General features: G+C 44.4%; 1 protein-coding gene across 1 annotated transcript in view; it reads right to left on the bottom strand.

Moving 5' to 3' along the window:
• Positions 1 to 13,618, bottom strand: part of LOC310964524 (plakophilin-4-like) — a gene marked incomplete at its 5' end in the record, with an annotated part of 29,741 nt that overhangs the window by 15,025 nt on the left and 1,098 nt on the right. Inside the window, 4 exons of the mRNA XM_083937697.1 lie at positions 65 to 219; positions 1,262 to 1,378; positions 1,902 to 1,936; positions 2,785 to 2,897. Of these exons, the coding sequence (XP_083793823.1) occupies positions 65 to 219; positions 1,262 to 1,378; positions 1,902 to 1,936; positions 2,785 to 2,897 (420 nt within the window). The remainder of the gene's footprint in view (positions 1 to 64; positions 220 to 1,261; positions 1,379 to 1,901; positions 1,937 to 2,784; positions 2,898 to 13,618) is intronic.

Genomic DNA, 13,618 nt, shown 5'->3' with positions numbered 1-13,618 from the left:
TTAAGCCAGAAAAAGAAAATAATTCAAATGACTGATGGTGCAGCCCAGTGCAGATCAGGCCTACCTGCCCAGAGGCTTGACCCTCAGCCCTCGGGCTCCTTGATATCGAGGCTCGTGGCTCCGAACGCACCACGTTCTGGTTGCTGTAATAACTAATGCTGCTGTCCTGGTAGCCGCTGTCTGAATATGAGGTCATCTGGGCTGAGTGGCCTCCTGAGCCTGAGAGGAGAGAGAGATGAGAAGATGAGGAAACGCTGCGTCCTCATTATTACCGCTGTGAAATCCAGTTTGAGGTGTGATCAAACCGATCAGCACAGCCGCCATCAGTCATTGGCTGCGGTTTAATGATTTGCATATTATCTCAGTTGGCTTTCAACTTGTTAAAAGGCATTATGCATATAAATACATGTGCATGGATGTCTGCATTAAGCCGTTATACTGTTCCTTGAACAATCTGCATACAGCTCCAGTAATGCTGGCCTACTTTCCCCTGTAGGATGGGGAAGACGGAGCATGGGAGGGGTATTTTTACACTATCAGACCACTCAGACTGTATGGAATATAAATAAGACCAAAGGCAAATGTGTTTTATTATGTGAGCTACTCTGCAGCCAAATGTTTACTGATGATATTGTAATTTATTGTAATAACAGGGGGGATTTTTGCAGACAGCTCTCAGGGTTTGCTCCAGGCTTTTTTTGGATGCATGCAAAGTTGTCTACAGTTTTGATATTAATATTTAAAAAAGGGTTGCTTCCTTTTGTGTAATCTGTTGAAAAACCGTAACTCTCCCGCACACATAGGGGTTCACAGCTGCACTGACTGCATCAATGCTCCCGTCTTCTGTGGTTTAACACAAGCTTTGAGGAAGCGTGATGGACCGAAGTGTCGACCGCTCCAGTGAAGATGCCTAATGTCCAACGGCGACAGGCTGTGGTTGTACCACAGAGCTCCCAGGTGTGAATAAAACTTTTATGACAAGATGCTTAATGTTAAGGATGACTTTCAGACGGCAGAGTGGAAACAGGCTTCATGTTTTTGGAGATTTAAACTGGTAATAGATGGTGTCATACTTTTTAAAAGTGGGATTTATTTTAGGTTTCTCTCATTTGGCATCAAACAAATGAGGAAGTGTGTTGACGTGGGTGGCAATCAGACATATGGGAAACTAAACAAATGTTGCTTTTACTCCAGATTCTGTTTTAACACACCCTACACTTTAGTACTCGCAAAGACCATTTGGTGTGTACATTTAACAGACCCTCACTGTCATGCAGAGAAGCCCGGTCCGGTTCGGGCATGTAGAGTCCCTCCTCCGCCTCCAGGTGACGTCCGGGACATCCAGACGCCTCCATGACTCCACCCTGGGACTCTCCACCTGCAGAAAAATCTGCCATTAATGGAAAAACATACACCAAGTCCTTGGAAGTCCAACATTTATGTGTAAATTTAGACCAGAAGAAGTGATACAAACCCCTAAAATGATGCCACTAAATCTAAACATAAAGTCTGTATGTCAACACTTTTGTAGGAGAGCTGAAATGCATTGATTCTTTGACACAAAGACCTACAGCCTTTTATAACAGTACTTTTGTTTTATTGTAAGGCCGACAGTGAAGAACGGCCCAGGAAACACAGAAGAGGAATCTGTGACAGAATAGTAAATGGTTCCATTTCAAAGCCCATATATTCTGACGGAAACATTGTTTTTGTTTTGCTTCACTGGCCGGCGCTGCATCCCCGGCTAAATTGTCTTTCTACAACTGGAAAAATGCTTTCTTTAGAGAGGACATCATAAAGATTTGATCCTATTTTGAGGCACATGACCCTTTTGTTGTGCAGTTTAAACCATATCTTTATAAAAAACAGTTTAAAAAAAGGGTTAAAAGTGAGAATCATACCTGCAGATCTCCATGCAAACGACTTCTCCGATGAGCTTCAGCAGAAGAGCGGAGGAGAAAGTGGAGAGAGAGAAGCATAAATCAGTTATCGAGTCATGGCCGAGTACTTTCTTACAGTCAATCAGTCCAGAAAGAGGAAATAATATACATCAGACACATTAGTTCACAGTCAATCTACAATGAATCTGAAGAGAATGAAACCTCCGCCGTGATTGTGTGAGTTTCAATTTCCTTTTCAAACTGATATAAAATAAGAGTCATTAGAGCCCAGCTGGTGATCGCACGTTACATAACCTGACAACGCAGACGTGCACTGTGGCATCTGAGAGAGGAAAACACCTGCAGATGGGAGCAAACCATCTGTGCTGACAACAAGAACAAAACACCAGTTTCACCTGGACAAATAAACACTGTTACCTGCAAGAGTATGACCCAAATGAAAGATATTTAGATGCTGTGACTGGTTATTAAACATGTCGGGTGACTAAAGGAACAATCTTGCATCTTAAACCAACATCTTGACTGACTGTACACAATGTCAGGCTGATTTTGACAGCACGTTATGACTGTCAAGTATCTGAACATCATTCCTCATGAGGACAAATATCACATTATGTGGTTTAACAGAGCGGTCCTGCAGACATGCATGATGTACAGCCAACTGTAATCCATACATACAACAACAGAAATGGTGTTTGGGTGCATTTTAAGACAAACTTTTTTAAGAATTGTCCAGAAAGTCAACATCTAAAGTAGAATAATGTGGTTTTTATTGTGACAACTTGGTGCTAAAACCTTAAATAACCAAGTTTTAGCAGTCCTTTCTCTCTCCATGCATCGTTTGTGACTCAAAGCAAAGTAAACATCATTCCTCCAAACCTACCTGCTACTGTCTCCAGCTGGCGACTCGGCTCCCAGCATGCACCTCTCCAGCTGGCTCGCCACGATCTGCCGCTCCTCCTCAAGCTCCCGAGTCAGCCGCTCAAACTGAAGCTCCTACAGGAAGACATGCAGTGATTATAGCCCGACATCCACGGGACACGACAATTTAAGCCTCGTTTTTTAAGACCTATTTGATGCCAGTTAGAATTAAATGTAAAACCCATTTTGTATTTGTCCTGCATGACTTGACTGATGTCTCACCGGCTGTGAGCTCACTTAGAGACCGCTAAAGTGAATTCAAGGTTTAAAACAGTAAAACTGTGTCCAGGTCCCTTTAATAGCCTTCAGTTTAGATCATGTAATTACACACATTTTAAGCGATAGCACCAAGGATGTGGCAGAGTATGATAAAATATGGATTTCAAGGCCACACTTTACTAAAGAGGGTAGAAACGGATATGGCGTCCTGCTTCACTAGGTGACTGCGACCGATCAAGAGACTTCACACAGACGTTACATAAAAGAGATGCAAGTGTGCTTTTCTTTCGAGTGGCCTGTTTAGTTTTTTATTTATGTCATTATGTGAGATCATTCATTCATCTTCAACCGCTTGTCCCTGTCGGGGTCGTGGGGGGCTGGAGCCGATCCCAGCTGACATCGGGTGTGAGGCGGGGTCCACCCTGGACAGGACGCCAGTCTATCACAGGACACATAGAGACGAACAGAGACAGACAACCATTCACACCTACGGGTGATTTAGAGTCATCAATGAACTGAACACCTGCACGTCTTTGGACTGTGGGAGGAAACCGGAGAACCCGGAGAAAACCCACGCAGACACGGGGAGAACATGCAAACTCAACACAGAAGGGCCCCAGCTGGGATTTGAACGCTGTGAGGCGACAGGGCTATCCACCACCCCAACGTGTCGCCCTATGTGAGATTAAACATATATGTATATTCCTATACATGAGATGAGCACACAGTGTTTCTCACAGGTTGGCGCCCGGACATTACGGCATAGTATGTTTTCTTAATACTGAGTAAATTTTGCCCTCCAGGAAAACGACTCTTGACTCATATTATTGTGTCAGTGTATTTAGAGGAGGAAACAATCCAATTAGCATAAACAGAAGCTCCCTGATATTATTTTTAATTATTATTATTATTTATTTATCTACCAGGGACAGTGCATATTAATCAACATTTCAGTTTCCACTTAATTAGGAATGAGCCTGAGTTAGCTCATGAGCTCATGTTCAGGTTATTATAAATATTATAAATGTTGTCATGCTGCACTCCAACACAGTGAAATACAACTGTCACTGTTGCCTCCTGTACACAGTGACTACACAATAATTTCCCGTGGAAACACAAGACGATACAAAAAGCTGCAGTCGGCAAGTCTGGCAGATCGAGTTGACACGCCCTCCCCCACTACCACTGAGCTCCTCCGCTCCCTCCCATCGAGTGCTCGTCAGTGCACCAGAGTCCCGTGAACGCGCCCGTCTCTTCTCTCATTAATAAACAGCATGGAGTACACGCTACAAGGAGGTACGCTGGATAACTTACTCAAAGATAGCATTTGCTAATGTCGTTTAGCGTAGGACTAGCTTGAGGCGCGTGACTGTGATATTGTAACATGTGCGAGGGGGGAGGGGGGGATCTGTGGCGTGTGCACGAACAGTGACTGACAGTCAGCTCTCACGCAGCCCTGCGCCGAGTGGACCGGATGATGCTTGCAAGCTCTAGGTGCACGTAGAGGCATAATCGGAGCATAATGTCGGTTTCAGTGAATATGATCAAAAAATGTTGCAGACCGCAGCTTTAGGTGCAGACAATTTGATTTTATACGCGTTGAGAGTTTCAGGCCTGCTTGTCTCACTCACTCTTCTACTATCTACCAAACCACGGATGAAAGGGTGCGCATGCTGAACAGTAAGCTGCTTCTCATCTTGTAAGATTTAAGGGAATTACTGAGACATAGGACGAATACACGCTCACCTGGTATAAGGTGTTTGTATATTTCCAAAATGTGATTAGGGACAGAAAGACTGTGACGTCCTTCTCTAAATATGATGACATTTACACATCAGAGTGTGCGTCACAACACTAACATCTAGAGCTGGTGGGAATGAATTGCTTTTCTCAAAGGTAGGAAAACGGAGCAGATGTTTGCCGACTGTGGTCGGATAGCTGGTAGTTTTGGCACTGCCCCATTTGTATTCTGTTACATAACACACAGAGGCTTCCCAGCCGCTTCATAAATCTTCTAGGAACCACAGCTGGTGTCATCGTGGAGGTCCACTGGAGAATTAGCTGTCTGCAAATAATGTCTAAATATAAAAATCCACCGTCTGGAAAAAACACAGCTTCCCAGGAAACCTTGATGTGAAGCATTTCAGGAAAATGCTCTCAGTCAAAATGAAAGGTCTGACGAGGTCGACTTGTTCAATGTGAGACGGCAGCTTTGTGCCAAATCTTGAACTATATCTGTTTAATAAATGTAGAGTATACAAATATTAAGTTCCAGAAATAGAAAGTAACACATATACCTCCTTACAACTGCATTTATAGCAGGTTATATGTGTTTATATGCTGCTTCTAAATGCTCAATAGGGGGTTACTGTAAAGGGTAGACTTTCATTGACCTTTGATGCAATCATATTTGTTAATTTAAGAGATAAAGCGTATGTTTGTTAGTGTTTTTATTGTGTAGGGTCCGTGGAATATGACACAATAGTGCAAGACATTCCAGAACTGGAACATAAGCTCGCTCTGCAAATACCAGAACCACAATTCAAGCCAGTTTCATTCAAACAAGGTTGGATATAAGCTGCGAGTTACAAACAGCAGGCTTCCCATGACAAAATGTCCGAGAAGTCCTGCTCCGCTGCCTCTGACATGGACCTCCAAGTGTTCAGAGGAAGCCGGCTCTCCTCAGAGTTTTCAGACTACTTAGTTCTGGACTTAATCGGAAAAGGAGCCTTCGCAAAAGTTGCCAAGTGTGTCAAGTCAGTCACTAATGAGACGGTGGCTGTGAGGATAATGAAGACCGACTCTGATGCAGAGGAAGAGGACGGCATCCTGCAAAAGCTGAGGGGTTTCGACCCGGACGTGTGGAACTTTGTGCGGTGGGAGAGCTCGTTCACCTACAAAGCACATCTCTGTCAGGAATTCGAATTGCTGGACATGAGTCTCAAGGAATTTGTGAATATGAGAAAGACCTCGTCCCTTCCTCTGAAAGACGTCCAACCTATTTTATATCAGGTGGTTAAAGCTCTGCAGGTCCTGAAGAGCCTGGGGATCGCTCATACAGATCTCAAGCCTGAGAATATCATGCTGGTGGAGCATGTACGGCAGCCATTAAAGGTAAAACTAATTGACTTTGGCTCCGCCTGCGATTCCTCAAAGGCACAGCAGGGCTCGTATATTCAACACAGGTGGTACAGGGCCCCAGAGACCATTCTGGGTGTCCCCTGTAACGAGGCCATAGACATGTGGTCCCTGGGCTGCATTGCTGTGGAGCTGTTCCAGGGCTTCCCGCTTTACCCCGGGTGCTGCGAATATGAGATGATTTGGAAGATTACACAAACTCAGGGTCAGTTGCCGGGATATTTCCTCAGCGCTGGGCTGAAAACGAATCAGTTTTACAGAAAGACTTGGCCAAACATGTGGAAACTCATGACACCACGTGAGTACGGGCGCGTTTCATGGATCGAGTGCACGTTCAGCTCCCTGGATGACCTGAAGAAAATCCAACAAGAGCAAGAGTGCGATGATCTGGAAAACTTTGTGGAGCTGGTGAAGGAGATGCTGCAGTTGGATCCTACTCAGAGAATCACACCCAACCAGGTGTTGCAGCATCCTTTTTTCGTTACAATGAGCCGACTGAACGATTTCTGTTGTCCTCGAAGTCTGAGCTCAGATGAGGTTGAGTCCAACAAGGCGTCCAACAGATCCTCCTGTGCGGCTCAAAGTCCACAAAACACACTGTCACCGTCTGAGGAGGATGCGTCTACCATTGCCCACATCAAGCCTGTGGAAAAAAGAAAGAGGGCTCACGCTGAAATTTCAAAGGGATGCAACAGAAGCCCAGACGACACCTCCCCCGTGAGGAAGAAGAGGAAGATCTGTGAGGTTAGACCTCAGGTTAAAAGGCCTTGCAGTGAAATTTCAAAGGGCAGCAAAAGAATCTCAAAGAACTTCTCCCCAGAAAGAAAGAAGAGGAAGATATGCCGCGGTACAGAGGAGACAGACACAGAGCTACCCAGCACCTCTAAAGAAGCTCCTTCCACTTTGATCAAGGTAGTAGTCACTTATTCCTGCCCATATTTACAATTTACAAATATATCATGTTCTAATATGCATCCCTTTCACCACTAGGTCAAATCAAAGAAGAGGAAATGGAAGGCCGTAACGTTACGAAGTGACACCAGAAGCTCAGACAGCACGCTGGCGACAAAAGCCGTAACTAAGATCTGGATCATCGGGTCTGGTTACGTTCGACGAGCGGAGAAAGCAGCGTATCAGCACTTCGGGGAGAATTTCGGACTTAAAGCCAAAGTTGAGTGGTTTGGCAGAGGAGGCATGCGCTGGAGAGGTGTCCTGCCCCGTTTTTACGCAGAGTTGTCGAACACTCAGAGTCCCCCTGACATTTTGGTCGTCCACGCTGGGGGCAACGATCTGGGATTGATGTCTGCCGGCAAACTTGCTTCCATGATGAGGAATGACTTGACGCAGCTCCGTGCAGACTTTCCTTCAATGGCTATCGTGTACTCCTGTATCAACGAGCAGCGAGTGTGGAGAAATGGACAGCCAAGGAAGGCCAATGTTCACAGGAAGAACGTCAACAGACGCATGACGCAGGCTGTCGGCAACTTTGGCGGGGAAGTTATTGAACATCCCCTCCTGAGATATTCTAAGCAGAAATTATTTCTGGCAGATGGAGTGCACTTCACCAAGAAGGGGAATGAAATCTTTGTCACCAGCATTCATCGTGCCCTGATGAAGATCCTTCAGAAATCTCACTCTTGAGAAAACAAAGACATGTAGGTGTGAGTATGGATGCTTGTCTGCCTGCTGTGTCTTTCAGCTCTACCTAAATAAAAAAAGAAGGAACAAATGTTGTGTACAGTGGTGCAATGTCTGGGTCTATGTTGCACTTTATTCAGCATCTGTCTGTCACATGCTAAATGGCCAACCAGTGTCCTACCACTGCACTATAATGGAAGGCAATTATGGAGAATTATGGATAACAGCTTGGGTAAAATGAGTGAGTAAATGTAGCTTATGATAAGGCGTACTGTGGCAGCTATAGCTCGACTAGCTGGCAAGAGCTTCCACATGCTAAAACAGGTGTCAAAATATTAGATTTGTGTCTTATTGGGACAAAGTGATTAACATGAAATATGTCAGTTTCTACTGGTGCGGTAGAATAAAAAAGCAATGCAGATCGTAATCCTTTAAAAATGACAAAAGACACTTCCAACTTCCAGCGTTTCATGCGTTTGTGTCTCTTGGTAAAAGCTCTTTTGTATTTGGGTCAGCTCTGGCCATGTGATGCGCAGAGCCCTGACAGTCTCTTTAGTCTGATGGTGTACTGATTTACTGTAGTTAATGGTTTCATCATGTTGTTTATTTGCTTGTGTCTCATCCGCTATAAAATAAGTCTGCGTGCTATCAAAGCTGAAGGCAGAAACAAAGTAAACTGCCCTGATTTCAGAGGCAGAGACTCACAGAAATAACTATTTTTAGAACATTAATTCAGACAAAAGTCCCCCACATAGAGACACGGGACTGTATATACACTATCACTGAACCATTCATAATCACCATGCGGAAATTGGGTGCACACAGCTAGTTGTGTTGTGTTAGTAAATGTGGAATTTTCTGCATCAATATTACAAGTTAATTGGAGAGATGTTTGTCCGCTCATAGGACTAATACGGCTCTGGGGCAGCTGCGGAAAAAGATGTTAGTTGAATGGTCCATCTGCGGAGGCTTTTATTTTGCATTGCAACAAGAAATTCAATAAAAAAAAACAATAAAAATATCACACAATCAGCTCTGTAATACGGGATAATTTTGATCTCAACTACACATAAAGTTCCCAACTTTGGTGCAAAACAATAAGGTTTAAGATGCATTTGGCTCAACAAGTAGCTACTGCTTAAGTAAGTGACAGCTTCAGATGCAGATTCTGTGGTTAAAGAGAAACAACAGTGTGCCAAATTCAAGAATCATGGTGCTTAAATGTGCTGCATGCTGACTCTGCCTCGCTATCTTCTTACATCACTACAGAGCAGCGCAGAGACAGGACAGGAGCACACAACCCTCCTTGTGTCAGTCTTGCCACGTTACGGCACGCCTTGAGGGACAAACAGAGCCACTGCGCCCAGCGCCAGTCACCTCATTATGACTGGAAACACACCCAGCCTTGCCAGGTCGATTCAGAGTCGTGCCAGGCGATGTCTTGTACCAGCTGGGGGCTACCCGACCATTCGCCACGGCTTATTGTGCGCGTCACAAAGTGGTTTTCTCTCTCTTATCGAGTGACGCCAACCACAGGCCTCTGCTCTGCTTCATATTCCTTCCTGCCATGTCTAATCACAGCCCAGCAGTTTGGTTTATCCAGACTGCATCTGTGATATCCGTGAAATGTTCGTCCTAGTTATGCTGCTGCGACACACGGCTGCTCTTGCTATAAATCGCCATCTTAAAAGGGAACATTCACACTTTAAGACTCTAGGCCCGACCTCTATGACTATACTGTCAGTAATGTGAGGAGAGACGCCTGACACAGCAGGAAACTGTGTTCGTTATCTGTTTCTTCCAGAGGCACCATTTTGTCGTTAACAATCATCAGAGGAAAAGCACAGACACCAGTTACTACAATAGCCTCAATAGACCAGAATGCCGTGCATGTGGCTTTTGTTTTGCCATGTCTCCTGCTCTCTCCGCCTACACATTTAACCCATAGATGGATAAAGCACTTTATTTCTCTTCATACGCCCACATTTGATGGAAAGCAACAAGTTGTGCTTGTTCTCTGAGGGCTGTCAAAAGGCTTTCTGGGAGACGGTTGAAGGCACTAAGTAGATGAGGCAGGTGGAGGCAAATTGGGTTCACTAAGAGAGTAAATAACTCCTGGAAGTGCAAAGAACATCACAGATTGATGCGATCTGAAACAGCATCTGAGGGTGGATTTTCCCCTTTGATTTCCACAAGGCTTCCTATTCCACCACAGCGACTGTGATGCAGACTGCTAACATGACACGCAACCTTGAGCACCCATGATCCTGAGTCAACAAGGCAGGTCGCAGCAACAGACCATCATAAGCTCTCTCTTTTCGGAAAAATATGACAGAGAGCATGCATTCGAATCCAGGCAGATGTCAGACAGCAACAGTTTTGTGCCTCAGATATCATCAGGGGCAGAGCGGTGGTGACATACGTAACTGGATAGACAAAGCCGGTTTAACCTTCAGATTCAGATTGTGACCCCTTCAGCTCATATGAGGCGAACCTCTCGTCGCACAAGCATTCACACGGCTCCATCAATCATCGAGATTCGGTAAATTTACTTTGACGACACAAGTAGTGTTTCTGGCCCTAATAGTCAAAATCAATCCAAGTGTGGAGAGCGCTGACGTGGCCCAGTTGCTGTTGTTTTATTGAGCTTTCCCCCCTCTCTATCTTGGGAAGGGTTCTGCTGAGCAGGCATGTTCTCTCTCAGCAGCAGCATGCGTCACATTCATACAGTGGGACTCTGCTTTTACACCCGGGAGCTGCACAACAGCGGTCTGCTGCTGTCGGCCAAGGGAAATCAGACCCCAGATGCATATCTAATAACGCTTTGGCAGACGAGATTGTCTATATTTTAGAAATAATGAAAGATGAACTTGCTTTGTTTTCCCTAACAGTATAAAACAAACTAACCAAAGGGAGAATTATGATGATGTTATTGTTTATTGAGCATCTATTGTGGAGGTCACCATGCTGTGCCAAACCAAACCTAACCCTCTAAAGACAATAACTATGTCTGGTCTGAATTGCAGAGAAGCTTGGATACAATGAAAGATAAGACACCTATAATATTTATAGCTGTAACATCTGTTAAGTTCGGAGTATGGTCATGCAAATCCCGGACTCTTCTAAGCATTTGTCCGTTCATGCTTATCAAATCGTCTGTATGCCTCCGAGCTGATCGATGCTTTCATGATTATTTAACACTTGCACATTGCAACACAATGACGCAAAAATCACGTGACTACCACTGGAAACTTGCAGCATAAGAGTCAAGGTAGAGAGGAAAAGACAGCGTGGCGTTAGAATAACATTAGCGTCTTACAAGCGGGCTTAGATTTTATTCTTAAAACCTAAACTTTAAAAAAAAAAGAGCTATTCTCTCATTTCATCTACACTGTGTTCAGACTTGAGATAAAAAGGGAAACGATAACGAATCAGACTGACAGAATAGATAGCGGCACTGGCATCAATACAGTCTTAACCACACCTGTGTTTTGAAGAGGCGGAGGCGTATGTTTGTGTTAAATTTGAAGGTACATCCAGCAGCCAGTTAGCATAGCTTATCACAAAGACTGAAAACAGGGAAACATCTGTCCAAAGACAACATAATCTGCCTCCAGCTCCTCTAAAACAAATGTCAAAAGCCAACGAGGAAGAATTCAGATTGGAGGTCGGTTTAAATGTCAATCGAAACACGTCCAAAGTCTGGAAACAAACATAGTACTCAGGCATTGTAAAACTTATTTATAACATATTGTGACACCTCTGAAAATGGTTCAGATGTGATATCAAGGACATCTTTCAGTCTAGATTTCACAGAACGAAGCGTGTAGCAGCGACAGGCGTCTCATCTTTCATGTCGGAGCATCTTTGCTGCGAGCTGTCGGCTCAACATCTAATCAGTCTCAGTGTTTGCTCAAGAAGTGACAAAATGAAAACTGTGCACTGTCACTGCCTCGGCTTTAGGTTGCCACATCTCCCGCTTAGGTATTTCCTTGCTCACGTCTATCACTCTTTCACGTTTAATGGGCCAAATGAGAGAAAAGTGGCAAAGCATCAGGCCCCAACACAATGGAAAGCAATAACTGATGTGCTCCATTTAGCATGTCTAATGTGACATTTCTGTGGGGGAACTGCAGGCGGTAGATTTGACGCTTGAGCACCGCTGCCGTTTGCATTTCAACACAGAGAAAGGTAAAGCAAATTGATTATATTTTCTGGTGGCAGCCTGTTCAACAGTCTGAGACAAGCCACATGATAAAATGTTTGTTCTCTGGCAGCTTGCAAGTTCAGAATGGCAATTGTTGTGAGGTGTTTGTGAGCTGCTAATCATTCATCTCTGGCTGTACTGTTATCTTCATGCAGGCCCTGAGAGAAATCAAGAAGTCAGTCCTTTTTTCCAGAAATGATTACTGAGGAATGACGACTCTGTGTGACTGCCAACCATGGATTATAGCAACGCCAAATGTTCTTATAATACAGGTAATAGAGAAACCTACATGCATAACACAACACATGCATCACCTTCACTGCAATACAGAGAAACCCTGCAGCAGTCATGGATTCTCGAGTGAGTTTCCAGCAACAAGCAGAGCTTTTGAGACATTAACCATGAACGAGGGGAGACGAAGCAGCTCCTGCTGTGATCAATGAAAACCAAAGCAACATCAAGGAAGCCAAAGAGCCTTGACTTTACATCAGTTGAGACATTACGAGCAAATCTGAGTCCCGCATTTTCAGCTGATAGCTCCGAAGAGATCTCAGATTCTCTTTTCTTGGACATCATAAGCCTTTAAATAGCAGAGAGCCTCATTCAGAGTCAAATACACCCAGGGACTAAGTCGAGAACATGGCCACTGTCCAGGCGTAATTAAGAGCAGGAGAGCAGGCAGACTCCCGCGTGGACGGGACAGAAGGAAGCACAAAAATAACAGCGGGGAAGAGAGACAGACAGAGACACGGGGGCTGCGTTCACACTGCAGCTGCACCTGCCTCTGTTGTGATTCTTCCACATTAATATGTAACATACAGCTGGTGTTTTTCAGTGAGTGGCAGGAAGTTAGTGGCAGAGAACACATCTCTGAGTGTCGGTTCATATCAACACTCAGGGTTCAGAATATGTCAGTGACACATTAATTACATTTTTCATCGTTCGACCAGAGACGACAAGTAAAACACTGAAGATGACCGTTTGTGGAGAAGCTTCAGTTCAGTGAGACACAGAAGAAACAACTGTAAGTGAAATGTGTGACAGGAAACAGGTACAAAAACACACTCTCTCACTGTTAAAAAGGCCTTTGTGATTTGTAATATCACAAATAAGTTGTCTTTGTTCTGAATGTTCTGCATATTTGCTGCTATTTCTCACTTGCCCCATCCTTTCCAGGGTAGAGAGTTACAGCAGTCCTAGGAAATTATTAATGAGAGTTTTAATAGAATTTCGGGTGCAAATTCGGGAGGCCCGGCGTAGCACGGAGCGTCATTACATTGCGGCCTCATCTGGAGATAATCCTTGGGATTTGCTCGGTAAAATTTGAGTGAATCACAGACTTCATTTATTCTGGGAGCAGGGGTTGGGCCAAATGGGTGGTGCTCCCCCCTACCAGAGTCAGAGGGGGCTGGTATCATGGGTGGATTACTGAACAGGGTCACAGCAGCCGACCTCTGTATGAATTAACAGCTCTTTAACAAAGATACACAAAATGATTCAGATATGAGAACCAGAAGAAAAGCAGGAAGGTTGTCAGTGTGAATGAACGCAGCCACAAAACTGGATCCAAAGTGTATGAATTGGTGAGTAAAAG

Source organism: Echiichthys vipera, assembly GCF_963691815.1.
Source record: "Echiichthys vipera genome assembly, chromosome: 23".
Classification (NCBI taxonomy): Eukaryota; Metazoa; Chordata; class Actinopteri; order Perciformes; family Trachinidae; genus Echiichthys; species Echiichthys vipera.
This window is presented reverse-complemented; position numbering and strand designations above follow the sequence as displayed.